Below are 21,717 nucleotides of genomic sequence, written 5' to 3'. Positions count from 1 at the left end.
GGTAGAACAACAAAAATAATATTGTTGTTGCTGCTATTATTATTATTATTATTATTATAGTCCATGGACAGATAGATTCAGTGCAGAATTCTACCAGGCCATCACAGAATAATTAACTCCAATATTCCACACAAAATAGAAACAGAAGGAACATTTCCTAATTCATTTTATGAGGCCACAATTACCTGACACCTTAACCATACAAAGAACCACACAAAAAGAAAATTATGGACCAAATATGGATCCATATTAGATGTGAAAATTTTCAATGTAATTCTTGCAAATTTTATCCAAGAACACATTAAAAAGATCCACCCTGATCAAATAGGCTTCATGTCAGAGATGCAGGAATGGTTCACCTATGAAAATCAATACATGGACCCCAGCATACAAGAGACTGAAAGACAAACACAACATGACCATCTCATGAGATGCAGAAGAGGCATTTAACAACATCTAACAGTCCCCTCATGATGAACATTCTAGAGAGACTAGGACACAGGGACACATCTCAACATAATAAAGGCAATCTAAGGCAAGTCCACAGCGGACACTCACCTAAACATAAAGAAACTCCAAGCATTTCCTCTAAAATCAGGAACAAGACAAAGTTGCTCACTCTCCATAATCTATTCAATATAGCACTTGAAGTCTTAGCTAAAGCATAAGACAACTGAAGGAGATGAAAGGGGAATAGAAGGGAAAAGTCAAAGATGAGATCTGTCTGTCTGTCTGTCTGTCTGTCTGTCTGTCTGTCTCTGTCTCTGTCTGTCTCTCTCTGTCTGTCTCTGTCTCTGTCTCTGTCTCTGTCTCTCTCTCACACACACACAAATAAAAACTACACCAGGAAACTTCTATAGCTGATAAACACTTTCAATAAAGTAGCTGGATACAAAATTAACACAGAAAAAGAAATAACCCACCCGTTCACAAATGACAAACGGACCAAGAAGGAAACCAGAGAAATAGTCTTTTCCACATATCTTAAAAATGTTTTGAGATAATTCTCACCAAACAAGTTAAAGACTTGTATAATAAAAAATTTTAAAACATTTAAGAAAGAAATTAAAGAAGATGCCAAAAGATGGAAAACTCTCCCACACTCATGGATTGGTAGGATTAACACTGTGAAAAAGGTCATTCTACCAAAAGCAATCTACAGTTCTGACACATAAATATTCTGACATAATTCTTCAGAGAAATTCAAAACAAAACAAAAACACGTCTCAGATTCACAGAAACACACACACACACACACACACACACACACACACACACACACAGAGGATAGCTTAAGCAATTCTGAATAATAAAAGAACTGCTGAAGCTATCACCATCCCAAATTTCAAAGTATGCTGCAGAGCTATTGTAGTAAGAACAGCACAGTAGTTGTATAAAAACAAACATGATGGTCAATGAAGACTTAAGTCCACACACCTATGGGCATCTGATTTTTGCCGAAGTAGCCAAAAAATACATACTGGAGAAAAGACAGCATCTTCAACAAAGGATGCAGGCCAAAGAGGATGACTGCCTGGAAAAGGACGCAAATAGATCCATATTCATCATCTCACACAAAACTCAACACCCATGGACCAAAGACCTCAACATAAAACCGTATACCCTGAATCTGATAGAAAAAGTGTGGAGTAGGATTGGAGTCGTTGACGCAGAAAAAGTTTCCCAACAGGCACTAAGATCAACAACTAACAAGGGGGGGGCCTTATGAAACTGAAGAACTTTCATATGGCAAAGGAACACCATCATTCGGACAAAGCTGCAGGCCACAGGATGGGAGAAGGCCTTCACCAACGAGACATCCAACAGACGGTTACTTTCTGAAATGTCTGAACAACTAAGGATGCTGGACATAAAGAGATCAAACAACCCAATTTAAAACTGAGTAAGGAGCCAGGTGCAGTGGCGCACGCCTGCAATCCCAGCACTCGGAGAGACAGAGGCAAACAGATCTTGATGAGTTCGAGGCTAGCCTAGTCTACAAAGCAAGTCCAGGACAACCAAGGCTACACACATAGAAACACTGTCTAAACAAACAAACAAACAAACAAACAAACAAGTGGAGTAAGAACTAAGTAGAGAGTTCTCAAAGCCTAAAACACAAATGGCTGAGAAAGAAATGTTCACTGCCCTTAGTCATCAGGAAGATACAAGTCAACACTACTTTGAGATTTCATTTTACATCCTCAGCATGGCTAAGACCAATAAAACAAATCACACCTCATGCTGGCCAGGATGTGGGGCCAGCGTCTATAGAAATCAGTGTAGTGGTTCCTCTGGAAATTGGGGATATAGATCTATCTCAAGATCCAGCTACACTGCTCTTGGAAATGTACCCAAAGGACTACATCCTGCCGTAGAGATGCTTGACCACCATGCTCATTGCTGATTTGTTCAAAATTGCCAGAAATTGTTAACAGTGTAGATGTCCACCATCCAGTGGATGATGAAACTGTGGCACACATACACAATGAAGTATTATAAAATATTATAAAATTAACAAGAAAATGGATGAAGCTAGAAAAATAAATCATCCTGGATGATGTAACCCTGACCCCCACCCTCCCCCCAAACAAACATTGTATGTTTTCTCTTACATGTGAACGTTAGCTCTGAAGTACTTAAAGGGCAAGCCAGGCCACTCGTGGTCAGCTCCTCACAGTGGCACTCCCGTTAGGGCCCTGGTCCCCAAGCTATCACATCTATGAGTTTTGTTGTATAGCTGCAATGACAATTTCTGCATTGCTAACAACTGGCTTATCTAACCAACCTCAGGAAACGGGGGTAAATTACCACTTCATTGATTTGAAATGAGTAACCTGGTTTGGTCAGAAGTACTAAAACTGGTACCAGTCAACTCAGTTTTCAAAGTGACTGTGATGACACAGCAGTTTGTTACATAAAGTCAGGAACGCCATTGGCTCCCAAGCTCTGTCCTTGGTGTGCCTTGGATGTGTTACCCTCTGCACGTGTATTTGCGATTACCTGTGTGTCTTTTCCCAGGTCCAGAATAACTTGTTAGAAATCCACTCATCTGGAGAAACCAATCTACCCTGTGCCACAATATCCAGTCCCTGGACAGTGCTAATTAACCCTCAGGGCAGCTGGAGCTACCAACAGAGCCTAGGAAGCCAGGACTACACTGCTCAATGAATTTCAGAAGATCTCCCCATGGGTATGAGATGATTATGTGGTTATAAAATTACTACTGACTTTTGGGCATAAGTCTAAGAAAATAAAGCCAACATATCAAGAAATACCTGCATACTCGGGTTTATTGCAGCACAATTAACAATAGCTAAGATATGGAACCAACCCATCAACATGGGGGAGGGAGTTAAGCGGTGAACAAAATATCCCCTTCCAAAGGCACAACCCAACAACCTTCCTCCAACTAGGTCCCAATTCCTGACATTTCTACCATCTGCTAGTGGATGAATCCACTCATAAGGGCTGAGAGATCAGGCCACGTGATGTATTAGACCCCAAAGGCCCCGCCTCAGAATTCTGTTGCATTAGACAGCAAACTTTGGACATAGAGGTTCTTGGTAGACATCTAGAACTCAACACCTAACAGTCGGGAGATTCAGGAAAATCACCCTGCTACTTTCTCTGGGAGATGGCACGGTAGTGAAGTGTTATATTTTTTTGGATCACTTCACTTGTTATAAAGTTTAAAATGCATTAAAAAAAATACAGTTTTCTCTCCCACCTCCAAAAATACTGTCTACCCATTTCCCCTTTTGCGTGCTTCTTGTCTTGTTACATCCTCAATGTTGTTTACAGACAGGCTGTGCCTTTGACATGGCCTGTCCAGCCGGTCACACTGGCAGCCCCCGAGAATTGCAGGAGCGTTAGAGGGAGTTTGCAAAGGCTGGGATCCCAAGGGGTGACCAGTGAGCCCGGGGCAACAGGAAACATTTCATCAGCAGAGAGGGCTCAGCAGCTCATATCTTGAGGTGACTGTAGTGGTGTGTAGCCCTGAGATCAAGATATGGGCACGAGGTTCAGACTCTGGAAAGGTTGAGGGAGAGGTGGATAAAAAGTCCATGGCCAGACGTTAGCACAGGGACAATCAGGGACCAATTGAACAGGCAGGGAACTGGGTCATGCATCAAAGTCCAGGTTACTGTTCTGTAAAGAGAAGAGGAAAATACAGTGAGGGCAAAATCAGGCCTGGAAAGGTTCATTACACTGAAGCTAAACTGGTCAAGGGACAAGAGCAAGGGCCAGAATAGGAAAGAGATAAGCCACATGCATAGCTCTTTCCACGATGATATGAGACAGGCCAAAACCTGCAGTTACATTCCAAAGGCACAACCGCTACGTCTCCTGTGACAAAGAGTCCAGGCCCCTTCCGCACTGACAGACAACTGGTGCCAGCCTCTGCAAGGATGCCCAAACCCACAGGTGCAGCAAAAGTCTCCCATATAGTTGTAACAAAGATCTGCATACAAGCCAAGCACATCCTTCTAGATGCTTTAACTAGCCCCTGGGTTACTTATAACACCGGATGCAAAGTCTCGCTGTGTCGTGAAGGGAATAGTGACAAGGAAACGCTGTGTTCAGTACAGGTGTAATCTTTGTCCTTCAGATACTTCTGAGCGCAGGGGCAAAGATGGTTGACTGTACTCGTGTCTTATTCCTTCTACATTCACAAACACCTTTGATGCAAATGGGACAAGAGTCTTTATCTGAACTCACTTTAGAGGTAGCTGCTTAAAGCAAGGAGCCCCTTTCAGCCACCTCCCCCTTCTAACTCCACATCTGGGCAGCAGCCCTACAGCTGGAACCAGAGGGTTACACTTACACTTCCTCTCACACTGTACCTCTTCCTCCCCTCCCAGAAGGAGGCCAGTGGCTCAGGGCTGGGATCTTGTGCTCTTTGGCAAGATGCTCTCAGACAATCTAAAAAGGGCTCCCTGCCAGCGCTTCCAGTGTCCCTGTAGGCACCCTGGCACTAAAACTCCAGGAAGCAGCAACAGAGTGAGGTCAAGCCGCCTTCTACAGTTAGCTCCAATTTAGGGCTTGAAAGTTGGGGGGACGGGTCACCTCAGAGAACTAGCCTGGGATTGAAAACAAAGACTGCCGCACGATTTAAAAGTCATTTTCATGGTTTGGAAAACTGTTTGCTCTGACTCACTTTGTTCATGTTTACTCTAAGGCCACTGATCAAACCCTCTTGTTCTCATGTTCAGGAACTACACTTTATAAAAATATATCCCCACCCATCACCAGCCTCTCTACTGCCCCAAAGAAAAACAAAACTACTGCCAGGAGCCTGGCTCCCAACCCTGGAGGCTTGCACAGCGAAAGCAGGTAATGACTACAGTCCAGATGGAATTACCGTGACCAGCGGCTTGCATCTGCCTTTCTCCTCCTTCGTCCCTTGGGAGCAGGGCTTACCTGAGCAGACCACTGCCACATCTTCCTTGTGGGTGCAGTCGTGGTACCCCCACAGCCTGTGCCGGCAGGTCTCCAGAGACTCTTCCTCCCCTGAGCAATTGACATCATCCAGCCAGATGCGGCCCGTCCCAGGTCCGTAGCTCTTTCGGGCTCTTGAGGATGGAAGGAGGGACTTCCCACAGCCCAGCTGCTTGCATACCACTTGGTCCTCCTCTTTCCCCCAGCCATCATCGCAGACAGAGCCCCATGTACCCTTGTGTAGCACCTCCAACCTCCCAGAGCAGCGGTTGTCCCCTCCAACCAGCTTCAGCTCGAAGGGACCTGTGGGTTGAAGGAGAAAAGTGATGACAGAAAAGATGAAAGAGAGAGAGAGAGAGAGAGAGAGAGAGAGAGAGAGAGAGAGAGAGAGAGAGAGGGAGAGAGAGAGAGAAGATAGATGTCACTAAAACCCCAGCAGCCTCGAAGCTCTCCATGTGTCTTGGTGACAGCCACTCCTTCCCTATGACTTCATCCGTTTCTAGCTCCCATGGCCAGGTCTGTTTTCTTAACTAGAATATCTTCACTTTATTCTTTAAATATAACATCTACATGTATATTATTTATAGACATATAATGCTTATAAATGAATTTCTAGTGGTTATTAAAAGCTAAAGAACTCCGCAGATATGCCCTGTTTACAGCATTCTGCATCACAGTTCACAATCTGACTGCAAAATACATAATTCTAAGTGTTTCCCTCTACAAAGGGAGTTATTACTAAGAGAATTGGCAATCAACACAAATACATAAATTTGCAATGGCCTTTTGGTGCGTGAGTAGTTCTTTGTAAACAGAATTTACAATAATAAACAAATAGAGTTTGCCTGGGTTTCCATTTAATTTAACCACGTTTATGAATAAACCTCATCTCTGCCTGCAGGGTCATTATTTTCCATCACCTTCGCATTCCATCCACGTGTCCTCATTGTGGGTACAGTTGTTCTCCAAAGCACTGAGAGGGCACTTCTTAAGGTTTGCTTCCTGTCCAGAACACGACATCCTGCCCGTCCAGATGGGCCCTTCTCCCTGCATCATCTTGTCGCAGCATCTGTGAGTCCGAAGTGCCCGCCCACATCCCAGCTGCCTGCAAACCACCTTTGATGCCCGTAAGTTCCAGCCTGCTTTACACACAGAGCTCCACTGGCCCTGGTGTAGCACCTCCACTCGACCCTGGCAGCGCCCCAGGCCATCCACCAGTCGCACATTGGAGGGGACACCAATGTCTGGGTCGGGAAAGAAAGAGAGAGATGTTATCTATTCTATGCCAGGGTATGGTCAGCTCAGAGAAGGGACTCTGATGTGTACATGGTTTAGTTCTTGGTGTCCACTACAAGCCTGTTAGAACAGTGAGCGCCACATGCTGGGTGCTGGCTGAGAGAATGAACTGAAGACGTCTCGGCCCCCAGATAAGCCGTAGTCATTTCTGTAGCATTCTAGTTTTTCAAATTATTTCTGTATCTAACTCCTTATTGCTCATCACAAGGGACAGTTAAAGGAAGTATGGATTTAAATGTTAAAAAATGCACATACTAACATGAAATGTCAAAATAGTTTGGGCTCAATGTTGGCATGCCCAAACCTCCCAGAGAGAGAGAGGGAGGGAAAGAGGGAGAGAGGGAGGGAGGGAGGGAGGGAGGGAGGGAGGGAGAGAGGGAGAGAGAGAGAGAGAGAGAGAGAGAGAGAGAGAGAGAGAGAGAGAGAGAGTTTAACATTGGAAGGAGTCATCTTTTCTCTAATGATAAATCCTGTGGGGAGACAAAAAGAAAGGGGCAGAGGCAACCTTGCAGTCAGATCACAGTCTTCAGAGAAAGCACACACGCACTGTTAATTCATAGGAAGCTAATTATGTAGACGGGTGAAGAAACACCTAACTATGCATGTATGCCCGTCTATCTGTGAGACTGCACTGGGTGCACATCTATATGCCTGTGAGACCACAGTGGCTTCCTACAAGTATCTTCCGTCTCCCCAGCTAAGCTGATAGAGAACTTGGGAATTTAAATGTTCACAGAAGCACCTATTAAACCTCTTTTTGAGCTCCATCCCAGTTCTAGACATGAACATCGAATCACTGGCCAGTGGCTGATGGAGCTGCACGTATTGGTTTACATGCATGCAAATAGAAATCGAATCTCACATATAACTGGAAACTAAGAAAGAAGCAATATGGGTAATGATTGTGGGCACTACTATAGCCAAGTGTCACAAGCAAGAAAGTGTGAAATGTAAAGCATAACGTTGCCCCTGTTCACGCTAGTGCTGTGTGACAGTCCAATGGCCACGTGGGGGACAGGCTATTGGAAGATGGTCCTTGATCCTCCCATACTTACTCTTGCACTGCACCCCAGCATCTTCTTCATGTGGGCAATTAAAAACATCCTCATCATGGCTACATTGAGACAATGTGTCTTCCGTCCCATTGCAGGCAAGTCCTTGAATGAGAACGCTTTGCTCTTCTGGTGCTGGTGGCTTATATGAGGCACCACCACGTAGGGTTCGGTTGGGGGCTCCGCAATTAAGCTCTCGGCACACCACAGCTGCATCTTTCTCGTCCCAGCCGTCATCACACACAGTCCCCCACACGCCATCGCGTTCCACCTCCACTCGCCCTTCACAGCGGTGGGCACCTCCCACTAGCCGCACTTTGGACGGAGATTCTGCAAAAGAGACGAGATGTTAGCTGGAGGCCTCAGAGAAGGAGAAGAAAGGGTGCTTAGGTCTATATGCAGCCAGTCTGCGGCCTCTATGCCTTTGATGGACAACGTGGGGAGTTGAAGTCACAATAGGGGAGGTAAGGGAACTTGTTGGGATGCTTATGCTCCAAGACTTGCCATTTCAAGACACATAGACATACTGATTTCCTTTTCAGAGTGATGACCGAGACAAAGAGCTGGCTGAAGACTTCACAGAAATTTGAGACCCTCCAGTGGTCAGAATGAGAGGACCAATAAATGTCTACCCACAATTTCATAGATAAGGAACACTCTCCTCATAGAAGTAATGGCGCACTATGGGCCCCAGCCCAGAACTGTGTAAGGATGATATTTCCAGGATTTTTTTTTTCTTTCATGACTTTCTTTTGCTGTAGCCAGATTGAGGTAGTAGCAATACATGACTTGAGGTTAACAAATGAACCATCTTCTCTCTTCTACTCATCTTTCCCCCTTCCCTTCCTCTTCTACCTCTTCCCTCTCTTCCTCCTCCTCTCTCTTCCCCTCTCTTGATGTTTCCTATACATCATTCCTCCAAAAACCTAACTCAGAAGAAATATAGCAAGAGAAGAGGCAGAGCTTTAAAGGCAGAGCTTCCAACCCCAATGGTTTGATTAGAGTCTATGGGAAAGAGGGTGGGGCTTTGGATCCTCCCCATAGGTTCTGAGGAATAACGGACTGAGTTGTACTTCCATATTAAAGCACTGTGTATGAAAAAAAAAGCACAAATTCTCTCCCTTGCATTGAGCAGGTAGGGCAGAGAATGCTGTTGGGGAACCAACACCAAGCCTATCAGACAAAACATGTGCACTGAGCGATTCTTTGCTTCCAGTATTGTTTTGCGAACTCAGAAAACAATGAGGAACACATGGAATCTGTTTCCTCCCAGAGCTTTCCGTTACAGCTTGAAACTATCTTGCTAGGTCCGCTGTAGCCTCAGAGTAGCACAAAAGAGCGCTGAATCAGTAACATCTTCATTCAGTGGGAAAGCCAACTGATGGGTCAAGGACATTAGGTAAGAACACATTTGCTCTGGCGGTCTGTGGCTGCTTGTGAGAGGGACAGCGTACAGAGGCTGACACCATTGCCGCCATGAGCACAGCCTGATTCCTGAGTGTCAGACTTCCCACTCTCTACCCTGTCTCAACTTTGCAAAACTCCAGAACCTTGAACTGACTCAGGAATAGCATGGTTGACTAAGACCAGCTAGATCTGCCTAGCTTTCAGTTTTCTTAGGAAGTTTATGTTTTGTTTATTGGCTCATTTTAATTTTTTCCTTATTAATGCTTTAGGGGAAAGCAGTATCACGTATCGAAACTAAGGATATAAATTCAAATGCGACCATTAGAAAACCCAAGAAAACACTGGAAATGGAGTTAGTCTAGATCTCTATCAACAGAATGGTGGAGAACGGCAAAGAAAAATGAAATTTACCTGCTGAAAAATGTCATACTGAGGTAACTCAGACCCCGGAAAATGAACATGACATGTTCTCTCTCTTATGGATCCTAGCACAAACTGTTAGTTTTGTATGTTTAATTTGAAGTGTTTATGGAGAAAGCTAGAAAGGCCCAGGAAAGGGCAAGAGGAAGAGGTCTTTTTGGTTTTTCAAGACAGGGTTTCTCTGTGTAACAGCCCCGACTGTCCAGTACTCAGTTTGTAGACCAGGCTGGTGTGGAGGGATGCCTTGAATGGATGTAACAAGTGTCAATAAAGTGCTGTTTAGCCAATAAGCTGGGTAGAAGGACAGGAAGGAGAAGGCGGGACTTCCTGGAGAGGGTGGTAGACCTAGGATTGAGGGTTGAGAAGGGGAAGAGGGTTTACAGCTGAGGAGGAGGGGCCTGTAGGGGGGAGAAATGGCCTGAGGATCACCATAGTGGCAAGTGCTTGGGGTATATGTATGATATGAGATTTAGAGTGGTTTGTTTATATTAGTTTTAGGAGTAGATTTGTATCAGTTTAGATTCTGCCCAGTGTAGTGCTGGCAGCTTTAAGGTACCCTTCAGACTCTGTGTTATTTATTAGCCATCTTAGGCCAAACCAATACATTTTACTGTAACAAATTGTAACAGGCTGGCCTGGAACTCACAGAGATCCACCTGCCTCTGCCTCCTGAGTGCTCCACCACTGCCCGGCGAGGAAGAGGTCTTCAAGAGTGAAGGGTTAGTAGAGTTGAGTCAAGTAAGGTGGGGAGGAAACCTGGAGGACAAAGGTTTAAATAGGGTTAAGATCTTGAAGACAAGCTCCTAAGAGAAGAGGAGAGGAAGTTAAAAGAGGAAGGGGTGAGGCAGGTTAGCCAGAACCGAGGCTATATGAAGAACTATTACAGAAACCCACTGCTCTGTGGGTTAATTAAAAATGTAATCTTTTACGCTAGATGCAGTGGCACATGCCTGTGATGCTGGTACTTGTTAAGGCAGAGGCAGGCGGATCTCTGTGAATTCTAGGCCAGCCTGGTCTACAAAGTGAGTCCAGGACAGCCAGGGCTGTTACACAGAGACCTGTCTCAGAAAAAAAAAGTAATTTTCTTTCTTTCTTTCTTTCTTTCTTTCTTTCTTTCTTTCTTTCTTTCTGTCTTTCTGTCTTTCTTTCTTTCTTTCTTTCTTTTTTTCTTGTCACAGAAGCTGTCGTGTATCACGCAGTATAGCTTTTTGTCCACATATGTTTACTTTCAAATGTTCATTGCTATGAGTCATGGCTCTGGTTGGAGGCCTACACTATCGTTATCGGATCCTCACTGGGACTGCTGTCGGATATCCCATTGTTGCTGTGTGTCAAGGAGATTTAAACACAGGTACCTTGTGTGGGTGGGTAATGCCTCCCCCTAGAAGACATGGAAAGCCAGTGTCTAGTCTGAGATCCCTCCTTGTGAGTTATTAACTAGAAAGTCCCCAGAGGCTTTCTAAACAACACGGGCTATTGCTGTTGACCTTGGTTGCTGCCCGTAAATAAGATCCCATTGCTGAAGACACATCACACTTTCCTTGCAGGATATAGAGGAACCAAGCTGGAACTGAGCTGAAATGTTCCTTCCTGCTAGCTTTCACAGAGCCAAAAGGCGCAATGTAGGCTGCAGGAGGGAGAAAAGCCATCCGCGATATGCCTAGTGGTGAACCTTGCCTGCTACAAACCGACTCGTCAGGCAAAACATAATGGCATAAGGGTTAGCAACTGCTTTTCACAAAAGGGAACTCCTGCCTGGCACTGTAGGCCTTCTGAGGATGGCAGAGGTCATAGGTTATGGCAGGGGGTCGAGGTTATAGGCCGTGGCAGGGAGCAACTTATTACCATCGTCTTACCAGACGGATGTGCAGCAAAACTGCCTTCTAAACATTTGTGTTTGTACACATATATTGGTGTTTTCTTCAGCTTTGGCCAGAGAATCTTCTCTCTGTAGTGGGGCATCAGTTGAGGAAAAGAATCATGCCTGGCCAGAGCATTCAGAATTAGTAGCCAATGGGTAAGATGTCTATTATCACCTCAGGGAACATGGTCGAGGGAAGGGAAGAGAGGAAGAGCTGGAGGATAGGGAGATGTGCTGTGGGATGCTGCCTTCCGCACACCACGCGGCAGTTTTGCTAGCTCACCGCAGCCACAGTCAATAGACACGCACAGGCTCAAGCCAGCATCAGTTGACAGGCCAATAGGGAGCATCAGCTGGTCGGTGAGTTATGTTGCTGTTTTGGGTTTTGTCTGATTTGTTTTTGTTTTGAGGAGAGGACATAAAAGAGGAAGAGGAACATGTTGAGAGTGCCTGGGGAAGTAAGAGGGACACGTTGGGAATGGATATTATCAAGATACATTATTTAGATATATGGATGGAATTGTCAAAAAATAAATAAAAGAAGGATGCTCTTTAAAAAAAAAACAACTAAGAAAGTTTCCATTGTTGTGCATCGAGTTTGAAGTTTATGCCTCTGGGCACAGATAGAGATCTGCAGCCCTCTGAGGCAACTGTGTGGGTCATTGGATCTAAGAGTAGAGTCTATGTTAGCATTATTTTGCTGGCCAGAGAAAAAGTTACCAGGATCACGCATGGGCTAAGTTATTTTATTTTAGACTGTAAAGTTCTTGTTTAAATGGTTTTGTTTTGTTTGGTTTGGTTTTGATTTTTTGAGACAGGGTTTCTCGTTATAACCTTGCCTGTCCTGGACTCACTCTGTAGATCAGGCTGGCCTCGAACTCACAGTGATCCACCTACGTCTGCCTCCCAAGTGCTGGGATATGACTTTTTATTTTATTTTATTTTTTATGGAGTAGGTGACTAGGGCAGTTTCCAGAAAAGACGACATGAACCAAAAGTGCAGCGAGGATATGTGGGAACGAACTGAGTTGAGGAAATTCAGCTTGAGGGAAGGGACACAGGGGCAACTGCATTCCTGGCGGTGCTCTTACTTGGCTTTGAAAGTAGAAGGCTTGAATGAAGGGTGTGGTGTGGGTGTGTGTGTGTGTGTGTGTGTGTGTGTGTGTGTGTGTGTGCGTGCGTGCGTGCATGTGTGTGTGTGTGTGTGTGTTGTGCAGGAACAACATCTTGGTATGAAGAGACTGCAAAAAGGACAGGACGTGCCTGTGTTGGTGACAACAATGGAGGCCAAGAAAGAAATATAGGTGAACTCAGCGTCTGGGTGAGCACCCTGGTACGTCAAGTTGCACCTCTGTTTCAGGTGGGTCTCATTACATAACGGATGGGGCTGTGCCTCTGCTCAAGCCGCTACCATCCAGCAAAGGAGAGCATGGAGGGATAGTCAAAGAAACAGAAACCGTAGTCTGTGGGTTTCTTTCTCTTCCCTCCCCTCAGTCCACTCTTCCACCTCTCCGCCCTTGGCAGCATCACTCTCACCACTGTTACAGGCTCCTGGAGGAGGCATCCAGTGAGGGCTGAACTCCAGGTTTTCTTTTGCTAGTCAAGCCACACAGCATTTCTATTTCAAAGGTGCCAATAAGGTTGGAAGAAATCGTGCATGGGGGAACCCGGAAGCACAAAGGGAATGCTTTCCCTGGCCATGGCCACTAAGGAACCTGATGTGAGGACCTGTCCTTTCTGGGTGTCGGATGAATTCCCAGGGCCACAGAAGATCCATAGCAGGAAAACCACCCCGGACACATATAGATTCTACAGGTGGACATTTGTCCACACAAGGCTGGGGGTCGGTGTAGACACTAGAAAAGAAGATTGCTTGCTTGGTTTGAACCTCTTTACAGCCTAGGAAGATACAGATTTTCTTCAGTCCTAGGCCTAGAGGCTTCTCTCATTAGAACTTAGTAAGCAGACAAACAAAACAAAGCAAACACAGACACACACACACAAAATCTTTACCTGAGAGGCACGATCCAATGAAAATGCCCGAAATGGCTGAGGGAAGAAAAAAGAGGAAAGGTCATAGGTCATATAGACCTTGTTCAAATTACCCATGTATAGAAGGCCTCTGCCACACTTCTTAAGGGAAAGTGAGAGACACTTAGCCTCCACGGGCAGCCCTGTCCTGGTGGCCTTCTTCTCCTGGCACCTGCCTCAAAGGACACCATGGAATCACAGAGGCCAATTCTAGCGAACTAAGTGACTTGGTTGTTCCATGTTGTTCTGTGCACATGTCTGTCTGCAGCTCCACTCCAGGCCCGGGGCCAGGTAGTATCTACTATTGTCATTTGCACTGACTTACTGTAGTTGCCTAAAGTGGGAGAGTGGCGGTGTAGCATTTTAGTTCACAGAAAAGAGCACTGGAGGCCACAGGCCAGTCACTGGTGGGAAAAGCAATGACTCCATGGGCAAGGCAGAGTGGCATGGCCCTCTGTGTTCACTGGCACTGCCTTCAGACGGGAGTAGGCAAACTCCTTTTGTATAGAGCCAATGGTAAAGAGTTTTGACTTTGTGGGCTGTGCGCCCAGTTACAACTGCTCAGCTCTGCCCCTGAGATAGGAGGGCTTCCAAGGATATGTGGACAAAAGAGCATTGTTGGTTCCCAGAAGCCTTCGCTTATGGACATCATTTCAAATTTCAGGTGATTTTTATGCATTGTGAAATGAGAGTTTCATTTTTATTTTCTTCCACCATTTAACAGTGTAAGAGTCATGCACAGCCTGTAAACTGTGACTCGTTGACAGTTAACTGAGATCAACAGGCCAGGAGCAGCAATTTATTTAGTTCCAAAATTTTAGCATATTCCAGTCTAGCATATTGGAACGTGGAGAGTCTTCCCCTACACAGTCTGTTTGTAGTTGGGCTCTTCTGTCACCTTCTTCACACTGTGAAGCCCTGTAACCCTCAGTTGCTCAGGAAGCCAAGTATTTTCAGTTATGTAGTTTGCCCACCACATACGTTATTGGATTTTCCCCAGAAGAGCAAATATCTTTGGATCAGTCTGGAGTTTTTCAAACAGCTCTAAACAGCTCAGTGGTTAATCTTGAAATAAACAGCTTCTCTGGAGACTCTTATTCTTAGTCTTCACCGTGAGGTCACTCTCAGACTGGAGCTCTGTATTTTACAGCTGTCTAAAACTCAGTTATATGATGTGTGTGTGCGTTGCATAACCTCCCACACAGAACAGGAGGACGTTAGAAGGAAAGTGAGTGTACCAAGCTGATAGGCAAGGAGCAGAAGTGATATAATCAGGAAGTGGCCTGGAGCCTCTGAACATCATTGACAGGAGGGATAAGTGCGGGTACCACGGATCGGAAGGAGGTGAGACTTCAGGCAAGCCTGGAAGGCTCAACAGTAATCCACAAGAGACAAGGTGGCTGTTTGCTTCTGCCTGGATGAGGAGATGTTTAAGATATGGCAGGATCCTTGTTTGGACATATTAAGTCTAAAGCTAAAAACGAAACAAGACAAAGAGCAACCGAACAGCGTGGGCTTTGATAAGGCTATCAGTAATCAAGATACTAAAAATGGATGTGACTTGTGGTAGCAGATCAGTAGCCATAACACACTAATTACATTATTAAAAGGCTTCTGGTAGGGCATGCACTTAGCAATAGACATAAGGAGAGACTGATTCCTCAGTGCTCACTGGCCAACCAACCTCGACTAATTGGCCAACTTCAGGCTGGTGAAATAGTCTCAAATTAAGGTTGGCCAACAAGCCAACGTTTTCTTCTGATACACACAGGCATCACACTAAATCCTTTTTAAAACTTCTGGGGGGAATGTGACATTGCCTTTACTTCAGAGGATAACTCTTCAGAGAAGTATGGTAACCTGTAAGTTCAGTTGAGAGTCGTGACTAAGATACATGTTTCTTTGCAACCAGAAACTCCAGATTTTCCGATATCTAGACTGACCTTGGGAAAATTAGGGAAAAGTGTGAATCGCTTTTGGAGGGCACTAGACTACTAGTCCAAAGAAAAATGATTATACTGCATCCTTATGTTCTTTGCTCCTATTTTTTTTCCTCCTTTATTAATTTATTCTTGTTACATCTCAATGGTTATCCCATCCCTTGTATCCTCCCATTCTTCCCTCCCTCCCAATTTCCCCTTATTCCCCTCCCCTATGACTGTTCCTGAGGGGGATTACCTCCCCCTCTATATGATCATAGGGTATCAAGTCTCTTCTTGGTAACCTGCTGTCCTTCCTCTGATTGCCACCAGGTCTCCCCGTCCAGGGGACATGGTCAAAGGTGAGGCACCAGAGTATGTGAGAAAGTAATATCCCACTCTCCACTCTACTGTGGCGAGTGTTCTGTCCATTGGCTAGATCTGGGTAGGGGCTTAAGGTTTACCGCCTGTATTGTCCTTGGCTGGTGCCTTAGTTTGAGCGGGACCCCTGTGCCCAAATCTGCCTATCATAATGTTCTACTTGTAGGCTTCTAGGACCCTCTGGGTCCTTCTACTTTGCCTTTCTTCCATGATTTGCTCCTATTTTTAAATAAAAACTTAAAAAAAGTTTTTGAGAAAAGGAAGTTGGCAGAGTTTTTTTTACAGGAAGAAAATACTCCCAAGGGGTTAGACTGAGCTGCACTGGCTTCTGTTTTCATACCTCACAGCTACCAAACACTCAGTCATCTCCTTCTTAATATATTCAGAGAAATCTGTGAAAATGGAAATCTATGGGAAAGGTGTATAAATATAGGGAAATGGACAAAAATCTGAGCATTAAGACAAACTTCAAGCATGGATTTAGGGGATTTTTAAGGCTTACATGTTACCTTATATTCTTGAAAGACGCCTGACCCTGGATCTGAGAATGTTCTTGAGGAGAAATCTGGTAGTCTAGACAGACAGGAGCAGAGACACTCACCGAGCATCACGGTGGACCACAGAGCCATGGCCCAGGCAGCTGCTGCTGCTGGTGTGTTGAGACAGGCTGGGTGAGGGCCTCGGGCAGCAATGTCGGGTTTGAATGCTAGGAGAAGGAAGAGAGGCAGGTCCTGTGTGCAGCAGAAGCATCACCAAGTGACCCAAAGCCCATGGGCCCTGGGAGGTGGAACTGATAAAGTTATGCTGAGTTCAGCATGCCTAGAGGAAGGGAGGTGGCCGGAAGGAGCTAAGATCCTGAAAAAGAGGGCTGACTCCATCGTACGGAAAGCCTAGTTCAACCTGTCTCTGCTTCATTCTCGTATCTCTGTAAATGAGGAAACAGCCTTTGCAAGGGAAGGTAGGTACCCCATTATGGTCCATTTTCATTAAAGCCTAGAGCACAGTCACCCTCTAAAGATGCTCTGTGGGGCCAGTAAGTCAATTTGAATGACTTCTGAATGAAGCATCTCAGTGCCCGAGGTCATAGGATAAATGTTAGACACCCTTGAAGGCCCATCCCATACGCCGTAATCCGTGACTGTATCTGGCTCTGTTGTTAGGGCTGGATTGGCTTTCCCACCTTCAACCAGCTTCCCAAGTGCAGAGCAGGAGGACGGATACATAGTCTGACTTTCTAGGCTTTGCTGGTTGTTACCCATCTTTGGAACTCGTTCGGCCTCAGCTCCCTGTGGTGATGGACAGACATCCTTTGCTGAACTCTGGTGGTCTTTCAGTCTAAATTATGATGGAAGCAAATTGGGCCACGTGTCTCTCAGGAGCCTCAGTCCTCTGCCTGCCTTTATTATTAAGTACACCTTCCCCTCAAGAGCTAGCAGACCGACTGAGTGCAGCGCGCAGCTCCACGCACAGAAAATTTTCCCTGATGAAGGCATAGCTTAGATCATTTAACAGGAGACTTGGTTCACTGTGGGGTTTATTTTTAATACTGTATTTATTTGTTTACTTATTTAAAATACAATAAAAGAAGACAATAGTGACAGTCAAATCAAAAAGGGAAGATGGAGCCGGGCATGGCGGTGCACGCCTTTAATCCCAGCACTTGGGAGGCAGAGGCAGGCCAATTGACGTGAGTTCGAGGCCAGCCTGCTCTACAAAACAAGTCCAGGACAGTCAATGCTACACAGAGAAACCCTGTCTTGGAAAAAAAAACAAAACAAAAAACCAAAAAAAACAAAAACAAAAAGGGAAGATGACACATAATTTGGGGTTTCCTTTGGATGTGAAGTTTATTAAAAAGAGAAGCTTTGGGGCCGTGATGGGGCCCTGAGGTAAAAGGGAGAAGTCAGACAGTACAATATGCGGATATTAACATGGTAGGGCCTGAAAAGGAAGGAGAAGTTTCCCTTTAAAACTTGGAGAAGGGCTCCATTATGAGTGGATTTGGGGTGGGCACTCAGAGAAGGCATGGTGGGAGGGGGCTGAAGGAGCCGTCAGAGACCCTCCCTGAGCAAATCCCTGTGATGAGTTTCAGGCCAATCCCGAGAACAAAGGAAAGACCTATCATTTTTATAACCTCTTAGGGGCGGCAGCACGTGCCACATCACATGATTTGGTTCAGCACAGCGTGTGTGACAAAGAGCAAGGAGAGCTGTCAAGTCACCACACTCACTGTGTCCTAACTCCATCCCAGAGAGAGTTGTGAGGTTACACAATCCAGGCTTTGGGGTCTGGTCTAAACGGGTAGCCCATAGTCTATGGGTTGTTTTCTTCAAAAACAGTTTTCGGCAGCTGTGGGTGCCAGACAATGTGTTGAAGAAAGGGAGTGGCCGGGTGAGAACACAAAAACATAAAGTCTAATCATTGCAGTAGCACATAGAATCTGATGTAAGAGAGGGAGGTAGAACTTTGGGGACACAATGCAGTTAATGACTTGGGGCTGCTCAAAGAGGTGACGGCACTGGGTCAAGGCCTAAGAACTAAGTGTAGCAGCGCGTTGGCAAACAGGTAGGTAATCAGGACAAGAGGATGGCAGGGGTGGCCCGTGTTCTAGGGCTATGGGCTTAGATCATAACTAAGGTGTTCTGTATTTCCCTCCATCCTTTCAGACCCTGACACAAATAACAGACTTTATCCTTGAAACATAAAAATAGGCAAAAAGCATCCTGGAGAACACAGGCTTGTGAGTCAGGAATGTATTTCACATACGAAATTGAGTGGGGCGGGGGGGGGGGGGAGACAAAATATCTTCCCAATAGAATACTTTATGAGCACAGTCAAGAGCCTGAAGAAAGGAAAGCAAGCTCCTCAGTCAGCGGGGACAGTATTCTACAGGACGCAAGCAGCTGTTAATGGGATCATGCCTCGGACTCTGTCCTCAAGCAGCACAGCTCATTACCACCCTAGCCAATGTAGCCAGAATTACCCACAGGAGGCCCTTGACGAGGTCGGCCTGTGTGCATTCCCTAGGAGGTAGGAGAAGGTGAGAGTGGGCAAGTCCTTAGCGCCTCCCCTGAGATCACGGCCTGTACCTTCTCCTGTGTCCCTACCCCAGTGGATGTAGTTCTGCCCCAGCTGCAAATGGTCTCAGCAGGTGGCAGGTTTTTATAGGAAGTGGAGCAGCATCAAGACATGGAGATGGCTCAAAGGTTAAGAGCACTAACTGCTCTTCCAGAGGTCCTGAGTTCAATTCCCAGAAACCACATGGTGGCTCACGCCCATATATAATGAGATCTGGTGCCCTCTTCTGGCCTGTAGATGTGCATGCAGGCAGAGCCCTGTATACATTATAAACAAACAAACAAACAAACAAACAAATAAATAGATCTTTTTTAAAAAGACATGGGCATTACACTGGAGTATGACTTTTTGGTGATAGAGCTATTTTGCCCCCTCTCCCACCCTCCTCCCCACCGTGAGTAAGCCAAATAAGCTTGTTGCTTCAACAGGTTGGCTCTGGGTGGGATTGCTACTTTGATCTGTTGCCAGGACACTATCTGGGGTAAATAGACATTAGTTCATGTCTCTCCAGGACTTTAAAGCAGGTGTTCTGGTTTCAGTGTGGAGGAAGACCATTACCGGGTCATGGATATCCATAACGAGAACACTGACATGGAATGTCGTGGCCTGTGCTGTAATACTAGCCTTCCAGAGACTGAAACAGGACTTCAATGTTAAGTCCAGTTGGGGATACATAGTAGATGGGGTGGGGTGGGGCAGGGGTGCAGAGAGAGAGAGACTGACAGACAGAACAGAGGAGAGACAGAGACAGAGGCAGAGAGAGACAGATAGATCAGAGAGAGAGAGAGAGAAACAGAGACAGAGACAGAGACAGAGACAGAGACAGACAGACAAAGACAGAGAGACAGCAAAAGCATGTGAGCGAGGTCTCTGGACCACTAAACTAGTCCAAAGGGAAGAGTATATAAACAGAAAGGACAGTGTTTGGGGTGGAGGTCAAGTGAGCAGGGTGTATTTGGAAGGCTGTATTGGGCTAGGAACTTATAGAAGGTCATAAAAGTCTGACATTATTTTATTTTAAATATTTATTTTTCTTTTATGAGTCTGAGTGTTTGACAGCATTTGTGCCTGTGTACCACATGAATACCTGGTGTCCCCAAGAGGCCAAAAGAGGACACTGTATTTCCAGGAACCAAACCTGGGTCCTCTGCAAGAGCAGCAATTGTTCTTAGCTGCTGAGCCACCTCTCAATCCTCTGTTTTGCTTTATTTTTTTCTTTTAGACGATGTCTCACTCTATACAGCCAGGCTAGCTTGGAGCTTACAGTGTAACCAAGGATGACCTTAGACTCACACTAATCCTCCTGGCTCAGCTTCTGAGTGCTGGGATTACAGACAGGCGTCACTACACTTGACAAGAGAAACTCTTTTGCTAACTTACGAGAGAAAAACAGCTGAAGAGAAAATAGGTCGTCTGTGTATGCATGAGTGATCTATGGCTGTGTCTGTTTGTACCACAATCAAATGGCCTACTGATATGTGCTCTACTATTTACATTATTTTCATCATCTGAAAATTTCATACATGTCTACAATGTGTTCTAATCAAATCTCCCCAATTCCTTCCTCTCCTAGTCCCCCAACCACTTTACCTCCAAAATCCCTGTCATCTGTTCCTAAGCCCCCTGAATCCACATAGTGCAGCGCACACACACACACACACACACACACACACACACACACACACACACACACACACACTGGTGTAGGAGCATCTACTGGAACGTGGGTAGCCTCTCGGGGGACACATTCCTGAGTAAAACTGACTCTATTTCCCCCAACAGCCGTGACTTGCAGAGCTCCTCAGCTAAGGTCAGGATTTCATGAGCGTCCCCTCCATCCACAGTGAGATTTTTGGCTGGTTTGATATCCATGTTGATATTCACGGCAGGTCTTATTCATGGTGCACAGATACTGTGAGTTTATGTCCAACAGATGCTATTTCACTGCAGAATTCTACCACTGGCTCTTTTTTTCTTTATGCATTTATTCAGATTACAACTCAGTTGTTATCCCATCACTGGTCTCCTCCTATTCCTCCCTCCCTCCCACTTTCACCCTATTCCTCTCCCCTAGGTCTATGACCGAGGGGGACCTCCTCCCCCACTATATGGTCATAGGCTATCAAGTCTCATCTTGGTAGCCTGTTTATTCTTTCTTTGAGTGCCACCAGGCCACCAAAGATACTATAGGTGTCATATTTAGAGCAGAGCACCACACAGTCTTTATTCTCTGTATGTTGACTGTATTAACTGGTGTCTACTGCAAAAGGAAGCTCTAATGGCAGCTGAGAGATTCACTGACCTATGGGTTTAAAGATAAAAACTTAGGAGAAAGTTTTTTTTTTTTTTTTTTTTTTTTTTTTTTTTTTTTTTTTTTTTTTTTTTTACCATGGCTGGATTTTTTGTTTTGTCTTTCTTTTTTTTTTTTTAAATGTCAGCTTGACACAGGTTAGTGTCAGTTGAGAAAATGCTCCCCCCCCCCCAAATTGGCCTGTGGTCAAGTCTGTGGTACATTTTCTTGATTGATGGTTGGTATGTGTGGACCCATTCTACAGCAGGTGGTTCCAGCTCTGGATGGGTGAGTCTAGGTGGTATAAGAAAGCAGGCTGAGCAAGTGATAAGGAGCGAGTGAGTAAGCAGCTCTCCTCCGTGGCCCCTGCATCAGCTCCTGGCTCCAGGTTCCTGCCCTGTTTGAGTTCCTGTCCTGACTTCCCTTGGTGATGGACTATAATATAGAACTGTAAGCTGAAATAAACTTTTTTCTCCTCTGGTTGCTTTTGGTTGTAGTGTTTTATCACAGCAATAGAAACACAATTATCAAAATAATACT

At 45.3% G+C, this 21,717-nt stretch overlaps 1 protein-coding gene and 1 long non-coding RNA gene across 4 annotated transcripts in view; one reads left to right on the top strand and one right to left on the bottom strand.

The window, feature by feature from the left end:
* The window catches only part of LOC311589771, a 265,612-nt gene extending 244,318 nt beyond the window's left edge, over positions 1-21,294 (top strand). Inside the window, exon 2 of the long non-coding RNA XR_014776649.1 lies at positions 21,219-21,294. This is a non-coding gene — a long non-coding RNA (uncharacterized lncRNA). The remainder of the gene's footprint in view (positions 1-21,218) is intronic.
* The window catches only part of CD5L (CD5 molecule like), a 114,597-nt gene continuing 96,155 nt past the window's right edge, over positions 3,276-21,717 (bottom strand). For all 3 annotated transcript variants that reach the window (XM_084768425.1, XM_084768427.1, XM_084768426.1), the window contains 6 exons: positions 16,411-16,515; positions 13,492-13,527; positions 7,794-8,120; positions 6,363-6,686; positions 5,425-5,745; positions 3,276-4,152 (listed from right to left, as the gene is read on the bottom strand). In XM_084768425.1, the coding sequence (XP_084624551.1) occupies positions 4,145-4,152; positions 5,425-5,745; positions 6,363-6,686; positions 7,794-8,120; positions 13,492-13,527; positions 16,411-16,515 (1,121 nt within the window). In that variant the 3' untranslated portion in view covers positions 3,276-4,144. The remainder of the gene's footprint in view (positions 4,153-5,424; positions 5,746-6,362; positions 6,687-7,793; positions 8,121-13,491; positions 13,528-16,410; positions 16,516-21,717) is intronic.

Source organism: Acomys minous (genome assembly GCF_964271855.1).
Source record: "Acomys minous genome assembly, chromosome: 19".
In the NCBI taxonomy this organism is placed as follows: Eukaryota; Metazoa; Chordata; class Mammalia; order Rodentia; family Muridae; genus Acomys; species Acomys minous.
This window is presented reverse-complemented; position numbering and strand designations above follow the sequence as displayed.